Raw genomic sequence first — 19,569 nt, forward strand, 5'->3', positions numbered from 1 at the left:
TTTTAGGATATATATATTTTTAACTTCTCTTTTTTGAAGGACTGCTCCATTTCAGAATTCTAGCCTGCTAACAGAAATCTGCCAGAAAAGTGGGAGCTACAGAAACAAAGAGGCCTCAGACAGTTAGGAAGAGGTTTCAGATAGCTAGCTTGAACTAAGATAAGCAAATTCTGCCTTCACAGCTCCCAAGGACAGCAAGCCTGGAAGATAAGACCAGTCTTGGGCATGTGAGATCAATATCCATTTATGCTCACTGTTAGTTTATAACTGCCACTTTAAGTTTTGAGCTTTATAGGATATATCAATAAGTTAAGTTAATTGATAAGTACTCATTTACTATTACTAATTATTATTAGCCTAAAGTAATCGAGCAGTACCAGCCAAAGGGGGCTCTTGGCGCCAGAAAGCCCAACTCCCATGCTTCTAAGGCTGACGTATGTGCCACTCTGTGCCAAGAGCTCTAACCATTAGCTACATTTGAACCTTGAGTTTTAATGATCCCCTTTCTTCTCTACAACTAACTAGGCCAGGGTCCTGGCCCACTGTGATAAGCTGACACCTGCAATATGTAACACTAGAATTGATAAGTTTTAATGGTCATCTCTTTGTTCATTGAATGTGTCTCTCAAAGTTATGATGGTTTTGTAAATGTAAGCCTTTGTTCATAGCTGCGTCTATGACTGATAGGAAAAAGTGCTGTACCTGCTTAAAAATTCCTATATAAACTCTGCAGAACAGAGCCTCGGGGTCTCTGCTCTGAGATCTGTCTCAGCAGAAACCCTGACCGGTCAGATTGAAAACCTCACCTTTTGCTCGTGCATGGTCTGTGTCTCTTTGAAACCCTCAAGGCGCCGAAAGGATGGAGGGGCACATTGCCCCTGACCCCAACAACACAACTGTCATGTTGAGTATAAAAAAGGAAAACTTGGACTTTTGCAAGGGGGGGAGATGGTGACCAGAGAAGCCCCTGTTGGTCTGAGGGCGTGGGGAGCAGAGATAAAACATTGGAGAGATGCCACAGCATACATAAACTTTTAGGGAGCTCAGCCCATCAGAAGTATCCCCAGATTTTCCTGGTGGGAGAACTGAAATAACTCCCACGAGGTTCCTCAAAAGGCCCGCTGTGGATGCCCTTTTCCCCTGCGTGGATGGTTGAGAAATTTCGGAAGAGAAGCTTGGCATTACATTTTCAGTCAATATTTGGCTATCTCTCCTTTGTAAATCTTAGGCAAAATTGTGGCCTCTATCAAATAATTTGGCTCAGAAATTCCAGCACCAAAGATTACTAAGAGAACCAATGTTTTTTCTCTTTTTACAGTATGTCCTTGTAGCTGCAATCTCTGAGTATCAAGGGAAAATGAAGATCCTGGGCTATTGACTCTGCTCAGAAAATAGGAAAACACATTTTAGGGGATTTGGCTCCTTCCTTTACTTGACCTCAAAAACAATAGAGCCCAGCCCAGTGAAGATCAAGTTCCTAGATATTTCCTACTTCCTCCTAACCTTTGTTTTGCATTTGAGGTTGGTTGTTAAAAGCAGTCCTGATGGTTGGTTCGAATCCCGGTGTCCCATATGGTCCCCCGTGCCTGCCAGGAGCTATTTCTGAGCAGACAGCCAGGAGTAACCCCTGAGCACCGCCGGGTGTGATCCAAAAAACCAAAAAAAAAAAAAAAAAAAAAAAAAAGCAGTCCTGAGTGTTAGGTTTTCTTTTGCAACTCAGAATTAATTTTGCTTTGTTATCGTAAATATCCTTCTCTGCCCCTGTGACTGGCTTACCCTATAAAACCCGCTGTTTGGAAAATAAACTCATTGCACTCCTGCCAGAAGACGTATTGACCCCACATACTCTGTGTGTGGTTTCATTATTTCATAGTTCATATTTTGCTGCCCGTGCAACCCACTCTCCATAAACTGGATTCACCAAAATCTAACTAATGGCTGTAGGACAGAAGCTGCCGTCAGCGGAGAGATGCTGCCTGCTATGTATTTATTCCTTTCTCTTTCTTCTTTGATGGTTGATCTCTACATGTTGGCGACCCTGGATGGGCATGAGACACTACCTGAGTGTTGGACTCCATAGTCCCTTAGAGCCTTGCAGCCCTGCTGCTCTGGCAGCCTTTACAAAGGATCACACTTTACAACAAAAAATTATACACAACGAAAAATAAGAAGAGGGGGTCAGAGTGGTGGCATTAGGAATAAGGCATCTGCCTTGCCCAAGCTAGCCTAAGATGGACCACAGTTCGATCCCCCAGTGTCCCATATGGTCCTTGGAGTCAGAAGCAATTTCTGAGTGCACAGCCAGGAGAAATATTTGAGCATCACTGAGTGTGGCCCAAAAGGAAAAAAAGCAAAAAGAGAGAGAGAGAGAGAGAGAGAGAGTGAGAGAGAGAGAGAGAGAGAGAGAGAGAGAGAGAGAGAGAGAGAGAGAAGGTGAACATAAACTTCCTCAAAGGACATTCAATTGTCCAAAAGGCACTAGAAAAAAATGCTCTACATCACTTCTCTGGGTGAGACCATTGGAACAGTAACTGGAAGCAACCTCACTCCATCTTCACTGCACTCAAGTCACCTGAAACATTCATTCAGAACTAAGTGAGGAAACTGCAGGATAAATATCTTCATGGGATGCAAATGTAATCCCATGAAAATCTACCTTGCAAGTAAAACAGGTCTAGTAGCTTGGTTAGAACTTTGACATGGGGAAATTTTGCTCCCAGACCAACATCATGGAGAGCTTTCTCTTTTGTCTGGTGCTCTTTGCCTCACTCTCCTTTGGAATGGGAAAAAGGATTTGAATCTCCAGGCAGGGATCTGGTGTTAATTAGATCGGGCACAGAAATGTAGCACTTTTAGGTTTGTGCTAACAACCCAGCAATAGGACAAAGAGACCACGTGACAATGCAAGTCACAAAGCGGTTTTATTAAGCCAGCATGCTAGGGTCCTGTTGTATATGAAAATATTTTGATCCAACTATACCACTCCTAGGGATGTACCCTAGGAACACAAGAATACAATACAAAAATTTCTTCTTCACACCTATATTTACTGCAGCACTATTCACAATAGCCAGACTCTGGAAATAACCAAAATGCCCTTCAATAAATGAATCGCTAAAGAATCTGTGGTACATATACACAATGGAACATTATGCAGCAGTTAGGAGAGATGAAGTCATGAAATTTTCCTATACATGGATGTACATGGAATCTATCATGCTGAGTGAAATAAGTCAGAGGGAGAGAGATAGATGCAGAATAGTCTCACTCATCTATGGGTTTTAAAAAAAATGAAAAGACATTTTTGCAAAAATCCTCCGAGGCAAAGAGAGGAGGGCTAGAACTTCCAGCTCACTTCATGAAGCTCAGTACAAAGAGTGGTGAGTGCAGTTAGAGAAATAACTACACTAAGAACTATCATAACCATGTGAATGAATGAGGGAACTGGAAAGCCTGTCTAGAGTACAGGTGGGGGTGGGGTGGGGAGGAGGGAGATCTGGGACATTAGTTGTGGGAATGTTACACTGGTGAAGGGTGGTGTCCTTTACATGACTGAAACCTAATCACAATCATGTTGTAATCAAGGTGTTTAAATAAAATATTATTAAAAAAAAGATTATTCTCTGCCTGTTGTCCCACCTTGACCTTTCAGGTGGGGGAGCTGTTGAGAGGCAAATAAATAGCTTGGGTGCCAGGTATTCATGGTCTTTTGCCAGAGTTGGCTGGCTGGGACTAGGTGTGTTTTGGAGCTAGCAGCAGCCTGACAAAGGACTCTCTTCGCTCAACCTTTTACCCCTTAACCCTCCTGTCTGTGTGGATTATTTGCTGCGGATAAATATTACCAAGATCTCCCCCAAAAGGGGACAAGTGGATGGGAATCAATTTCTCATTCTGGGAGCTCTTTGTAGATTCACAAACAACAGGAAACAGATAGCAAAGAATACACATTTCCCATAACACTAGTAACATAATTCAAATAGATCAAGGCTGCCCTAGACAAGGATGTCCACCAGGCCTGGATGTGGGAGAGCCAACAGGGGGCACCATAGACATCTAAGAGTATCAGTTTCTGTGCCTCCCCATGCCTCTTTTTTCTGGGAAGGTTGGTAGGCTCTATTTCTGCCATGTCAGCCTGACCTCTGGCAATGTATATGAGCATACAGGCATAGGTAAAGCATAGCCTAAGGCCTAACCGGCCACACATATCAGTCTGTGTCTGTGAATGTGAGGTTGACATGAGTCCACTTGTCATTACACCACTAAGCAATATATATATATATATATATATATATATATATATATATATATACCAGCATCCATCCGTTAGCCAAGATGGCTACTGAGAATAGCTCATCAGGGGTCAAAGAGATAATACAATGGGAAAGACACTTGACTTCAACATATTTGACCAGGTTCAAAATACAGTGCCACCACCTCCTTGGAGAAGATTTCTTTCTCAGTCTCCCAGTTCAGAAAATCAGGAATATGAAGCAGAGCAATAGTACAGTGGGGATGGTGTGGCCTTACACTCAGCTGACTAGGGGTTCAATATCCAACAACCTAGACATTCCATATGGTCCACCAAGAGTAATTCCTGAGTACAGAGCAGGAGTAACACCTGAGCACCACTGAATGTGGCTCCAAAAGACCAAAAATAAAAAAAATAAAAAAAAAACCAACAACTCAGAAATAACCCTGATGTATTTCCAGAGTGTACAATGGAGGCAAAGCTAAATTGGATTTGCTCAATTATTCCTTTGCACTGGCATAACTAACAAGGAGGTTGCTACCAAAAAAGATTTTTCTGAGGCAAACAGAATTTAGGAAGATTCTGGGAAAAGCTTTCAAATTCCACACAGGCATTCCAGGCACTAATACTTTTATTGTGAGTGAACAGGAGGTATATGCAAAAATTCCTATTCCAGCTATTTCCACTAGAGGAAAGAAACAGACTCTAAAAGCTGCACAGGTCTGTGAAAATGAACTCCAGGCAGCCAATAATTACCCAGTAGTTTAGAGACACAGATTAAGATTAGCAGAGCAGATTGGCAAACACAATCTGGGCTCATTGCCTATGAGAAGGAATGAGGCTGAGTAGAATGTCAACTGGGCTCTGCCATCATGGAAAAAGTGAAAGTCATTGAAGAAGGAATCTACCCATTCCAAGTGAGGGAGGAAGTCAGACCTTGATGTCTAGGCATCCTCCCTGCAAGAAGGCAGAGGGGTTCCCAAAGCCATTGCCGACTCTCTTCTCCAAAGAGCATATTACAATAGCAGAAACTTGGGTTGATTCCAAGTAGCAAAAAAAGAATGTAATTTTTTAAATTGAGACATAAGCAAACTCTATGGTCCTTTGCAATCTCCAGGATGTCTCTTGGTCAATTTATGGGAAATCAAGGAGGTAGATAGGTCATTTCCACTTATTCTAGAATGAGGACATTTACATCACTAAGTTGAGATGAGAAATTTTCTCATTGAGTGACTGGTATCAGGCATTCTCTTTGCTCACAGTTTGTTGTTGTTGTTGTTGTTGTTTTTTACATTTCCCAACCTAAAACGGTGGTGCTCAGGGGTTCCTCTTAGCTCTATCCTCAAAAAGGCTCCTGGCAGGCTTGCCACAAGCCAGGCACCGCTAACAGGGTGAATGAGAAATGTCAGGTCCCAAACTAGGGTGCAAACAGACAGAGCACAGGAGAGGGACTTGAGTAGCTGAGGTGCAGGGACATTTTCTAGACCTACCCCAGGTCGAAAAATATATCTGCATCCACACAACACAGGACTCACACTTGCCTCTATAAGACAGAATGATGCTTTGGTATCCCCACGCTGGTGTCCGAAGGGGCTATTCATGCTTATATGAATAACATCTCTGCAGTGGAGATACGGGTCACTCTCAAAGTTGCAGAGTCCAAAATAAACATTTGGGGAAATACTGGGATCATTTTCTGCCCTTACTAAGTTCTCAGGAAAACCTCCCCTCTCTGAGAGCATTGATCGTCACTGAGAAAGACTCTCACATGAGCCAATTCCCCAATTCTGTCCTTGCAGATCATATAACAATTATTGCCTCCTGTTCTTCCTTCTGATGGTAGTTCCTAAGCTAGCAGGAGGGTCCTAGATGTGGAAAAAACATTTTTTTTGTTTTGTGGGCCACACCTGGCTATGCTCAGGGGTTAGCCCTGACTCTGTGCTTAGAAATTACTCCTGGAGAGGCTGAGGAGAACCTCTGGGATGCCAGGGATTGAACTTAGGTGGGTTACATACAACACAAACACCCTGCTTGCTGTGAAGAAAATTCCAGAATTTGAACCTTGACTAGAATGAGGCACAAAAGCAGGCCTAGATGAACAAGAATTTTCAATTGTTATTTTTTTCTTTGATTTGCACCAAAACAAATTTTGAGAACAGGTTACAGGGAAAACTTCAATCATTTTGATTTGAAAGAAGTAGACACACATATTGCTAAGACAGCCTTGGACATTTGATTGGTGGCTTAGGTGCATGTCCTGGAAGATGTCCCTCTCTGGCTTCCCCAGGTGCAGCTCAGACCTGGACGTAGGACAAGTAGACATCCCCTGTGATCTCCAGCAAGTTGATCATGTGGAAGCTCTGCATCCGATGTTGGAAGTCAAAGCAGTACTGACCACTGGCAAACACATGGAAGCCATAGGAGTCTACGCAGATTGACAGCTGCAGGAGAAGGACGGGATGAATGTGTGGTGAGGCAGGGGAGAGACATGCAAGGTGTGTAGAGACAGAAGGAGAGCAGGACTCACATCAAAGGACTTTCCTGGACCAAAAGGATTATAAGAGATGTTCTTCTCCTCAGGTCCCCATTTGCCATTCAGGAAGCTGTTTCGCACCACAACACCCTCTTGAATATGGGGGTTGATGTGCAGAGCTATGTCCCCCGTGGCTTTCACACTAAAGTTAATGGCAAATCTGGAGGCAGAGAAGAAGGTGGGGTCAGCAGCCAGGAGGTTAGCACATGCTTGCAACTGAAGAGGAACCTAGGAATTGGACTGTTAGGTTGACGGTTGTGGACTCTCATGTCCACAAAAGACTGTACCTGTAGGCTGAGAGATTTATAAATCCCTTGATGATGAAGGTTCTGTTTGGGGTCAGGTCCCCCTGAAGATTCACCACATATGGCACCGGCTGTGGGTGAGAACATGGGGCCCCTTCATGTCTGAATCACAAGACACCATAGTGGGGTACCCGCTGCTTTTCGAAGATCCCCTAACCTCCCACCGTCTCTCTTTTCTGCCTCTCCCCCTAAGACCACACTACATCCTCCCTTCTCAGAGCACCCCCAAACAGGACTCCCCACCCTCCATCAGTTTCTGCCTGCCCCTGGACCACCCCTAACACAGCCCCTGGGGGCTGTTTTACCGGGTTGAAGACTGCGGATGCCTCCATGAACTGTTCAAGGAAAGGAGAGAGAACAGAATTGTGGGCAAATGTCTACACCACATCTCGACAGGCTATCATTTCTCAGGGTGCTGGTGAGCACCACTTAGAGATTGTCATGGAGCCCCACATTCCCACCTCAGTCCCCCAGGGTCCATGACTCTTCACTTACTAGCTGATTACCAGAAACCATTTTGTTTCTTACAGCACCCTACAAGAGAAACAGAGAAGACAGAAACCATGAGGGGATTAAGAGACCTCAGGCTTTGAACCCAACATCAAAGAGAAATACATCACCGCCATCAAAATCTTATAGGATGCAAGGGATAACTATGTGCATTGTGGACACTGAGAAAAAAAAGAGTGTCATGAGAGACACCCCAAATTTATACTGATTGCATGATGGGTGCCCATCAGGACAGAACCAACTCTACTGTTCCATGGACTCAACTGTAGCTCATTATTCATGAACCCGCCAAACTAGGGAGATCCAATGAGAAGATAGTAACCAATGAGGGAATCTGTTTTTTTCTTTTAGGGCCAACCCTGGACCTGCACTGGGAACACTTCCGATTATGCTATGTTAGGGTTGGATTACAAAGAACCCCCTCTCCTTCCATATACATCTCCTCTTTGAACTCCCTACTTACTACCTCTCTAACCTCAAATTTTCTCTCAAGTTCTGCTACCAACCACTGTGCATTTGGGAATTCTTGGCACTGGTCAATTTCTTTTGACATTCACAGCCAATCTGCTGCCTTCTCTGGAACTCTAATTCGGGGGCTCAGCTTTTCCCTGTCTCTTTCTCTCTCCCCTTGTCTCTGTCTCTCTACTCTATATATCTCTCTCAGCTTATCTGGTGCATCACCCCCTATGCCTGCCCCTAACCCTCCTAATGCTCTTCCCCCTTTTCACTTTCCATCTTTTTTTTACATTATGGGTGGGGGCAGCAGGCTTTACAGGGACTAATTCAGGGATCCATGGTCGTTTCTCAGTTAATCAAGCAATAAAAGCAAAGACAGGTTATAGCTAATGAGAGAAATTCCCACCTGGCTGGAGCCAGAACTGTAGTCAATAAAGTTGATGGATTGAAGAGTAAGGTCCCCATGTACATGCAGGTGGGTGACGTCCTGGAGGGGCATCCGGTGCACAAACTCATAGAAAGGATTTCCATTCACTGTCACCTAGAGGATAAAAACAAATTCATACAGGGCATGGGATCTTGGAAAAGAAAAAATAGAAAAATTGTATAAGGAATATTAGCAGGCAAATATGAGCAGGCAAGATTATGTGGGAAGCTATGCTGTGGACCCAGAGTCACGACCTTGAGTCTACAGAGTTAACTAAAGTCCATTAGATGACAAGCTCCTAGCGTGGTGAGGAGGTGACTAAACACAGTTAGGTATAAATCAAGAATCCCAGTCTAAATTTTCAGGGCTAGGTCCTCTTGTTTTGAGGGGTGACGGAGACGATCCCACAGCCCAATGTTCAGGAACTACTCCTGACACTGTACTCAAGGACAGTATGTGCTGCTGGGATTCCCACTGTTCTAGGCTGGTGCTTTGCCCTGTATACTGTCTCCAGTCCTGGGGTCTAGTTCTAACATAGACTCTATGACCCAGGATGCTTCCCATTCTCTAAGCTTCTTCTATGGAAAATGGGGAAGGGTACTGGGAACAAGGGCTGGAGTGTGGTTCTGCACTAGAGCATATACTTGTGAATATTAGGTCCTGGCTTGGATCTCCATCTGCACTCCCTAAAATGACTATCAGTAACCAAGTGAGGATGAGTGATAATTCCATGGCCAGAGATCATGCTGTGTTTGTGTTTTGGGCTTGATCCTCTGAACCAGATCTGAACCAGATCCTCCCCCAATACCAGAAAGAGGGTGAGTCTCCAAAAACAATGAAATAAATTGAATGTCAACAACAAAAGAAGCTGAGGGACTGAAGCAAAAGGGCTACTGAGTGGAGCCAGCCCAGCTCTGACCTTATAGTGCTCCTGCAGGACCATCACCAGCAGCTCGAAGCGCTCCCCCTCTTTGAAGGGCAAGCTGTTTTTCACCTGCTCTTTGCCCCACTGGCCTGACTGCCGTGAGTTGAAGACAACCTTATCCCCACTGTCAATGTGAGGGTTGATGTGAAAGGCGATGTCAGCTTCTGGTTCAGGTCCCAAAGCAAAGTTCACCAAAAACCTGGGGAGGAGAGGAGGGCCACTTCCTTAAGTCTGCAATCCAGGGTTACAATCCTGAGCCAGAGCTTCAAGATGCCATCTCTGTCCCACTGGGATGGCGTAGGTGATGGAGGCGAATTGATCAAGCGCAATGACTGGCAGCATCTGATTCCCAACAGGTAGAGGGGCAGATTCCCAGGGCTCTTCTTAGTCCTTTAATCTCTGACACCCCCAACCCTAATTATGGGCCTCAGGCACACCCATGGGCCATACACTGTCTCAGAACCGACAGCTTTCATAGCTCAGGACTTATTGACTCCCGCCTGGCCACAGCACCCTACCTTATGCACAGAGGATGGAGGACTGACAAAATCAGAGCACCTTGTCCTCACTACAGAACCCTGAGGTCTTCATTGGGAGTTACCCCACTCTTTGCATCAACATTTTCGATTCCCTAAAATCCCACCTAAGATGTGGCTCAACACCTCCCTCTCTGGCTGACTGATTCAATTTCTTTGGAGGGGAAGGGTCTCTCCAGGAATTCTGGGGCTGAGGAGGAGTCTCACCAAAGTGAAGAATCCCTCACCTCTTCGTGTCCTTGTTGGGCACACCCTCGATGTAGATGGCCATCCCCACTTTCAGGCCTCCTGGGAAGGTCTTGTTGAAGGGCAATGTCTGTGGGAGAATCTGGGTCAGGGCCTTCAAGCTCAGGACAGCCCATCCCCTCATGGGTGTTAATGTGTTTATTCAGGGAATTATTATCAGTGTATTTTTAAGGAGTAATGGCTCCCTCCATCATGACAATGTAAACCTGCCCCCAAATTCCTGCTTTCCTAACTTCTTCTTTTTTTTTTTTTTTTTTTTTTTTTTGGTTTTTGGGCCACACCCGTTTGACGCTCAGGGGCTACTCCTGGTTAAATGCTCAGAAATTGCCCCTGGCTTGGGGGGACCATATGGGACGCCGGGGGATCGAACCGCGGTCCGTTCCTTGGCTAGCGCTTACAAGGCAGACACCTTATCTCTAGCGCCACCTTCCCGGCCCCCTAACTTCTTCTTGTAGTAAGTAAGAGTCCACCTGAATGATGAGACCTGGCCTCATCTCGGTTGGGTGGGCTCTACTGAATAAAGAATGAAAGACTCTGCCTGGGGGAAGGCAGGAGAGAGGAGCAGTGAAAACGTCAAAGAGGGTCCAGAGAGATAGCATGAATGGAAGACCTTTGCCTTGCATGCAGAAGGTTGGTGATTTGAATCCCGGCATCCCATATAGTCCCCCGAGCATGCCAGGAGTGATTTCCGAGTATAGATACAGAAATAACCCCTGAGTGCTTCCGGGTGTGACCCAAAAACTGGCAAACTCATTAGTATAACTTCAGGAGGTAGTATTCAGAGTGGAAAGGAAACTGAAATAGTATATTTTCATAAACAGAAAAGAAAATAAAGAAAAAGAAAAAAGTCAGAGGGCTAGAAGAGAAACCACAAGAAGTTGCTAACAAAGAAAGCAGATAAAAACTCCATGGCTGTTTTTAACTCTGTTGAAATTTAGACTGCTTGTGAATTATTTCTTCATTACTATCCTTCTTTATAGACATGTCTATCTGAGGGGCTAGAGATACAATGTCTAAGGCAGCCTCACTGAACACATAGATTTATGCTTTTCATTTTATATTTTAATTCAAGAGCAATTGGATTGGGCCATGCTCCTGGACTAGGTTACTCCCACCTGTAATGGAAAATTGCCTTAAGTAAAAAGAGATAGAACCTGGTAGTAGGGTGATTGCTGGTTAATACAGAGCTAAGCCTACCAGCCAGCATGTACCAAAGGTCCACGCCCCCTCCAACCCACTCCCCACAGGTGCCTGATAGACATCGTCAGCAAAATGCAATTTGATCTGACTTTTTTTCCTCTCTCTCCACCCCCAGCTCTAGGCCTCCTTCTCCTGCGCTCTAGCCAATGATCTCTCACCTCTCTCTCTTATCTCTCATTTCTCTCTTCTCCCTTTTCTCTCTGTCATATCTCTCTCTCTCTCTCTCTCTCTCTCTCTCTCTCTCTCTCTCTCTCTCTCTCTCTCTGTCTCAAAGCCCCCAAGCCAACTTCAAGACAGGTATAGCAATAAAGGGTCTTTCTACTTCTCTTGTACTCTCTGTCTCTGACTGCTAAGGCTAATTTGTGGATCACTAACGTGGCGAGCACCTGAAAATCCCTTCTGAAGGAGAAGGTACCCCAAGCATGAGGAGTAAACAGGAACAAGGAGTTCAGCATTATGAACGAGGTTTTAGTAGGGACTACATCAAGTTCCAGTGCCCTTCATTTAGGGACACCACCAAGCTTCAGTCTGGGACCAGGTGAGTGGGGGTGTTCAGGATGAGCCCAGGTCAGGGCCTGGGTCTGTAGCTTACCGGGTTGTAGTTGGGAAGGTAGCCGGGTGCAGGAACAAAAGTCATCTTCAGTGGCTGGGCAGGCAACTCTTCCTACGTGCAGCACTACAGGAGTGAAGATGGAGTACATGGCAGCTGGGCTGACTCTTATGCTCCTGGGACCCAATTCTCTCACCCAGAAAGTCCCACCTCCTGTGCTCCCTCTTTCACCCCACAAGACCTTTCTGGGTAAAAGTCACCCCCCAGAAAAGTTTCATTTCCTTTTGTTACAACAGAATCCAAAGTCTTATCTTTTGGGGGGTGGGCAAGTGTTGCAGGCAGACAGATAGAGGAGGGTCCCTGCTAGTGAACTTCTCTGAACTTGTCTAATCACCAGTCCTGAAGCAGCCCAAAGATGCAACAGGAAACTCTTGGGACATGGAGAAAATGAATCACCATCAAGGTGCGGAAATCAAGACACCACCACCCAGAGAATGGTGGACTTCTAAGAAAAGGAGAAGCTTTAAGTGACTTGAAAGGTAAAGATAAGATTAATTAAAAAAGACCTTCAAAACAAGAAAAGGCCAAGACTCTTCCCCTAGGTCACTTCTGAGGCTACAGGGAAACTCTACTTGGGGTATTTTGAGAAAAGCCAAATGATAAACCTAAACTTATCAACCCCTGAGTATGTTAGCACCTTGGAGAATCAGCAGCAGAGGACACAAGGACACAGGACTCTTGGCCTTGATCCACTGAAGAAATCTGTGCCCCCTAAACTAGCATCTCTATCCTTCACCCTGTGCCCCATAGCTTCCTCCGAATAGAGATGTTGCACTCCATTATTCCCCTCCTCTTGAAATTCCTTTCAAGGTGACATTCATAGAAAACCTGGAAAGACACTGGAATGAACTTTCCTTGTCCTGTGAAGAGCAATCCTTGCTCCAGCCTGAGTCCACAGATCCCAAGAACTCACTTGGTAAAAACAGCACCGTATAAATCAAGTGGATTATTATAAAAGCTCAATGACTGCCAGGTGAAGCTCATGGGACATTGACATCCATGCTGAGTATATGCTCACATGTGTATTTTTTTTTGTTTTTTTGGGGTCACACCCGGTGTTGCTCAGGGGTTACTCCTGGCTGTCTGCTCAGAAATAGCTCCTGGCAGGCACAGGGGACCATATGGTACACAGGGATTCGAACCAACCACCTTTGGTCCTGGATCAGCTGCTTGCAAGGCAAACACCACTGTGCTATCTCTCTGGGTCCTCACATGTGTATTTTACATATTTACCAATCTGGTTATTTGTTTGGGGTTTTTGTTTTTTTTTGTTTTATTTTTCAACCATACCTTGTGGTGCTGGGGCTACTCCTTGCTCTGCACTCAGAAATCACTCCTAGCCTCAGGGGACCATGTGGATCCCATGGATCGAATTGGCCAGGTACAAGCGAACAACCTACCACTATACTATTGCTCTGTCAGCAGTCTGTGTTTTGGGGGGAACACTTCCTGGGGTGCTCAAGGCTTACTCCTGGTTCAGTGCTTATTTGGCATTGCTTGTGGGATCACAATGGAAGCTGAGGATTGAAGTCACATCACTTGCATGTAAAACAAATTCCCAACATGGTATACTATCAATGGGGTTAGTCTTTTTTCTTTTAATCCTTTACATTTTGTTTTAGGATTTACAGTACTATTCAACATAGTTTCCACGCATACATCATTGCAGTACCACAGCCATCACCAGATATCCTGCTCCCTTCTACAAGAAGCCTAAGAACTCCCTCACTCCCCTTTTTGTTTTTTTATTTTGAGGAGGGCACACCCAGCAGTATTCAGGGGTTACTCCTGGCTCTACATTCAGAAATAACTTCTGAAGGCTCAAGGGACCATATGGAATGCTGGGGATCAAACCTGAGGATGGCAGCTTGCAAGGCAAATGCTCTACCTGCTGTGCTATCACTCTCTCCCTCCCTCCTCCCTCCACTTGTCACTTAGCTCTATAGACAAAATCTTCCATTTGGTGTCTTTCACCATTTGTTCTTCTCTGGCATGGTTCTTTTATTTCACATATGAGCTATCTCTCTCTCTTTCTCGTTTCATTTTGTAATGATGATACTTACACTTAGATGACACATAGAACTCGTTTCCTAAAATTCCACAAAATTGTACGCTGATCGAGTAGAATGTTTTTAAAACAACCTTTAGTTTATAAGGCTTATCATTTCTAAAATAAATATTAGAAATAATTCTGCAATACAGTTTAAATAGTAATTAATAATTTTAAATAGTAATTAAGCTTAAAATGCATGTAAAATAGGAAAATCCTCAAAAGGTCAATTTTAGTAAGAGTGAAGAAAATGAAGAAAATCTTAAAAGAAAATATCTGAATAAGCCTATAAAAGTATGAAAGTGTGTTTTATATCAAGTTTATATTAGGAAATATTATACATAATGGCTCTATGTATAAGCTAATAAATCGAAGATTACCAAAAAAAAAAAGCCAATGGATTTAAAGAAAAAGCACCAGAAGTGCATGAGACATTCACTGCAAGTAAAATATTGATTTTTTTTATTAAATAAGTATGAAATCCCTTAGCTAGATGGGAGTAAACACACTGTCCTACTAGAGAGCACCATCAGTGCCATTTTCTTTTCCATGTTCTGGAAAATTTAAGCGGTATTTATAAGAAGGTCCTTTCATGCATCTTGAAGAACTGGTTTCAAGGTTCTGAATTCCCTAAATTGTTGCCTGTCCAGGAAGCTCTGTATAGGTTCTCAGAAGGAGTAATTAATTTCTCTGGACAGATTAATACCTCTTGGTGAGGTGTTCATTTCTTTGAATTTTTATATTAAATCCCTCTAATCTCTCTGGCTCATAGAATCTCATTGAATAGCTGTCTTGAGAACCCTGGGGCCGTACAGATAGCATTGAGGTAAGGCGTTTGCCTTGCATGCAGAAGGACGGTGGTTCAAATCCCGGCATCCCATATGGTCCCACGAGCCTGCCAGGAGTGATTTCTAAGCTTAGAGCCAGGATTAACCCCTGAGCACTGCTAGGTGTGACCCATAAAGAAAAAAAAAAAGAAAGATTAAGAGAATCCTGTGAGTTTTCTTTAACTTTAAGTTCCTTTTTGCTTTAAATAGTCTATCTCTGTCTTTGGTTTCTGTCATGTTAATCACAAAATGTCTTGAAGTTTTTCAATTTTAATCCACTTTCATTGGGGCCTTTGGGACCTCTTCGATTTGGTTTTCCTATATTTTTAACACAAAGGTTTAACCTATGATTTATTGAACTAATTACCAAATTTGCCTTCTTGTTCCTTGGGCACCAGACTGAATATGATTTGGTTCATCTGGAACTCATCCCATAGGTTGAAGAAAGTCACTGAGAAAAAGTCTGAACAGGTACCACATAGGGAAGAATAATGGAAACATTGAGAAATACACAAATACACAAATAGGAAATAGACCAAATGTCTCAGCCCAACCTGAGACCAGGAATTATGAATAACCTCTTTATGAAACTATGTGCCCTTGGTTTAAAAGAAAATTCCAAAAGTCAGTTAAAATACTCATAACCTCTTTAAGCTAATTCATTGAGATAAGTTCTAGTTTTAATAATTAAGAGCAAGCCCAGAATGCTGAGAGTACAAAGGGACAGATTTGACAGATGAAAGAAAACTCACTTGTTAGCATTGTCTGTACCTAGTGCCTTGCAACCTCCAGAAAGACTTAGAGGCAAGTGGTGAGCAAAGTTGCTGTGGTATAATAAAATCTTTATTCAAATAAAACAAAAGTAGCTGTACTGGGCAGACCAGCCCAAGGAGGAGGAATGCATCAGCTGTGGAAGGACAGGGCTACACTGAGAAGTCCAAATTGGTGATCACCATCTGGCCCTACTATAATGCAAAAGAAAGGGCCATTGAAGAAGAAATTGCCCCAACCCAGGGGCAATCAGGAGATAAGTTCAGCCCCTGATCTCCAGGTTCCCCTGGAAGAGGTCTGAGGAGGACTAAGATAATCTCTCTAGATTTGTTATTACAATAGCAGAACTTTCTAAGTAGCATATAGCAATATATAACTTTTTTTTTTATTTTTTTTTATTATTTTAATTATGACAACAAAGATGCAAAGAAAGAGGACAGGGTAAAGTTACAGTGGAAGCCCAATCACCCATAAACAGGATTCTCAGTAGTTCCATCGATGATATCCCAGCCTTGAACTTTCAGCCAAAGAACATTAAGAAAAACAAAACTGAACCCATGTACAATACAATTACTTTGTCCCTCAAATCCCCAGTTGTAGTACATATTGTTTCTTAGCAGCACACCATATAATCTAAAGATATTAGACTTATGTAACTCTTTAAACATTGAGGGCAAAGTACATTTATCTAGTTCCATGCACATGCTTACTAGTTTAAGTTAACCTCAAAAGTTTTAATGGGTTGTTTTTCTTAAGGATTGGAGTCAAGAGAACATAGTAAAAAACGATATTAAAGTGGCATTTGTTTGCATAGGCCCATCAAAACATAAGGGACATGGAAAGACAAATTATGGTCTAAATACATGGAGACCCTACCCCTGAAGTTTCCTGGCACAGGACTGACTCTAGGCTCCAGGCAAACTAGTTTGTCCAATTCAAGTCATAGTCTGTAGTGGCAATACACCTCCATTCCTCACATAGTCTCTGTTGTTGGTATCATTCTTCTGTATTAAAGATCCTGGAGTCTGCATATCCCATATTGCAGTCAGGATGGTGCAGAGCATCCTCTCGTTTCACCTCACACTTAAGGGGCAATAGAGAGAACCATGTCCTGTAGAGCAGGTCATCGTTGTTGTCATGTCTTCTCGCAGGTCATTGTTGTTGTCACGTCTTCTCAGTGTAAACGGAAGTGTCTTATTAGGAGGTCGATGTCACACCCTCGGTAGTGTCTTTCCTGGTAGAGGACTGCTTCCAACTGTTGCTATAAAGGACCTTGGATGTTTCGTAGATAGCTTGCCTGGTTCCAGCGTGAATGGAGAATGCCCATTCAACTGAGGCCTATGCCAGGTCATTATATCAATATTCAGGGTGTAAGGTACATTGTAATGAGATTTATTAGATAATAACTAATCTGTATGTATAGTGTTTTCCCATTTTAATGTGTCTATGCAAACAAGGATCAATGCCACGAAGCGTTATTGGTGCATCTGGAGGCAATAGGAACAAGACCAGCAATTTCCATAACATACAATATATAACTTTTAATTAATACTTGAGATATCTGTTCTGTCCTTAGCAATATCTAGACTTCTCTTGGCCAACTCCTATTAAATTAAAGTGTTAGATAGGTCATTTCCACATAAAGAAAGAGGACATTGACTCAAATGAGTTGAGTTGAGAAAAATTTACTCACTGTGACTATTATCAGACTTTGTTTTTATTCATTCTTTGATAATGCTCACAGAATTCAAAACCCTGCAAAGAAGACACATTGCAATCCTTAGAAATTCTATCCAAGTTCTCCTCACATGGAACGAGTCTTTATGACAATGTCAGCAGTTAGTTCCTACCTACCTATCTACAGATACTTTCCTAAGATGAAAAATGTGGAACTGAGTTTGGAACCAGCATGCTTAGTATATTCAAAAAGCCACTTTAGGTTACATCAACCTCAAATCAAAATACAGTCTATCCACAAGGAAGAGACAATGTCCTAGGAAACAGAAAGAGTTAAGGGCCAATGCTCCTATTATAGAAAGGCTTCAAACATAGATTGCTACTGCCTTGCCAGTCATCTTTCAAGACCTCCATCAGTCCAGGAAAGAAGACATGGACAGAATAGAACAAGATTAACAGAAATTGCTGAGATATTATTTCCCATCCATCCCACTGTGAACTCAAAGCCCAGGCTACGTTCCTGGCTCATAGTATTATATCTAATGGATGTATTTGATTTGGGTATTATATTCTTTAACATTTCTCTGCATTCTGACTTGGTTTCCTTTTGCCTTTAAATGGGGTGGACTTGATTCCAGTGAAACAGAACAGTTCACTTGGACTGTCTTTCCCCAGAGCTCTAGAGACACTCCAGGTTTTTGATACTATGTTGGGGAAAAAAAACAAAGAGAAAGTTAGTACTGACAAGGCAGCCATTTTCCAATACGATTTGCAGTTCAACTCAAGGGGCCACAATTGGCCTCCCCACTTAGATATTAACTGTCCTTGATGAATGCAGATATAAAAGCTCCCCAATGAGTTACCAACTGCCAGGCAGAAAGTGAAGGATATAGGATCTAGACTGACTCCTGGGGTTCCATAACTGACTAGTCTCCTTCTCAGTTTCTGTAGCTTTGGGACATTTGGTATGTATTCCTTGGTTTCTTTATAGCCAACATATGAAGAAGATCACTCTATATATCTTCCTCTCCTGATGGCTAACTTGACACAATATTCTCCAGCAAACAATTACACATCTATATATTAAACATCTATAGCAAACATTTTCATGGCTGCCTCTGTTCTTAGTAGGACTGTGTAGTAGTGTTTTGGTTTTTGTTGTTGTTGGGTTTTTGTTCTTTTTGGTTTGGGGGACACACCTGGCAGTGCTCAGGGGTTACTCCTGGCACTGCACTCAGGAATCATTCCTGGCAGGTTCAGAGGACTATGTGGGATGGATCAAACTTTGGTCAGCTACATGTAGCTATTTAGAAACAAAGAGGACTTTTGGTTGGGGTTTTTGTACAGGACCAGCCTACTGTGATCAGAGCTTCTTCCTGAATCTATGCAGAGGCATCACTCCTAGCAGTGCTCAGTGAATCCAGATATGGTGCCTTGTAGCCCCCTCTACCAACTTTCTGTCCAACTCACCTGGAAAGGGAGACCCTCCGATAGCTGGGAGAGGTCTGGGTTTGGGAATTTAAAGTGTTTCCTGGGGGACAAAGGAAGGAGGGCTTCAGCAAGAAAGAGGGAACAGAGAGACTCAGCAAGAGAGGCAGCAGGAAGGACAGAGGCAGGAGGTGGAGAGACATGAGAGACAGCATGGATGCAGAGGAGCAGGAAAGAGGCTGCCTAGCTTAGAAGCCATGTGAAATATGAACATGGCGGTTAGGGCCTCATTAATAAAACTTTATGTCTCCTGAAATTTCATCTGACTGCTGTTGTTGATTTCTTCGCTGTTACCCTGAACCTACAGACCCGCCAGGCCATAGGGGCTACAGGCACCGAACTAAACTGAGAAAGACCTAACCATCCATCCATTCACACCAGGAGTATATAAAAATTAATACAACAGTGCCTGCGACCAAACAGGGTCAACAACATGCAACACAAATGCATGGCCTCTTGTACTAATGTGTTCAGAAACTAGGAAAACTCTGGAAGGTTCTTAGAATTTGACACTGGAATTTTAGACCAGATCGCTCTTCGAAGAGAATCTGGTGGGCAGTTGCAGTTGTTACATCCCTAGGAAAATAAATTATGCTAAGAATGGGGGCCACAAAGATTGCATGGGGCTGGAGAGATAGCACAGTAATAAGGCATTAGCCTTAGCAGCAGAAGGATGTTTGTTGGATCCCGGCACCCCAAATGGTCCCCCGAGCGTGCCAGGAACAATTTCTGAGCATAGAGCCAGGAGTAAACTCTTAG

General features: G+C 43.4%; 1 protein-coding gene across 1 annotated transcript; it reads right to left on the reverse strand.

The window, feature by feature from the left end:
* Positions 1-6,543: 6,543 nt before the first annotated feature.
* On the reverse strand, positions 6,544-12,024 carry LOC126028514 (galectin-4-like). The gene is made up of 9 exons (XM_049787479.1): positions 11,980-12,024; positions 10,169-10,257; positions 9,400-9,604; positions 8,460-8,594; positions 7,583-7,621; positions 7,331-7,422; positions 7,070-7,189; positions 6,777-6,942; positions 6,544-6,690 (listed from the first exon to the last, which is right to left on the reverse strand). Exons 1-9 carry the CDS (start codon positions 12,022-12,024, stop codon positions 6,544-6,546), a joined length of 1,038 nt encoding a protein of 345 aa, XP_049643436.1.
* Positions 12,025-19,569: the final 7,545 nt, after the last annotated feature.

This window comes from Suncus etruscus, chromosome 14 (assembly GCF_024139225.1).
Source record: "Suncus etruscus isolate mSunEtr1 chromosome 14, mSunEtr1.pri.cur, whole genome shotgun sequence".
In the NCBI taxonomy this organism is placed as follows: domain Eukaryota; kingdom Metazoa; phylum Chordata; class Mammalia; order Eulipotyphla; family Soricidae; genus Suncus; species Suncus etruscus.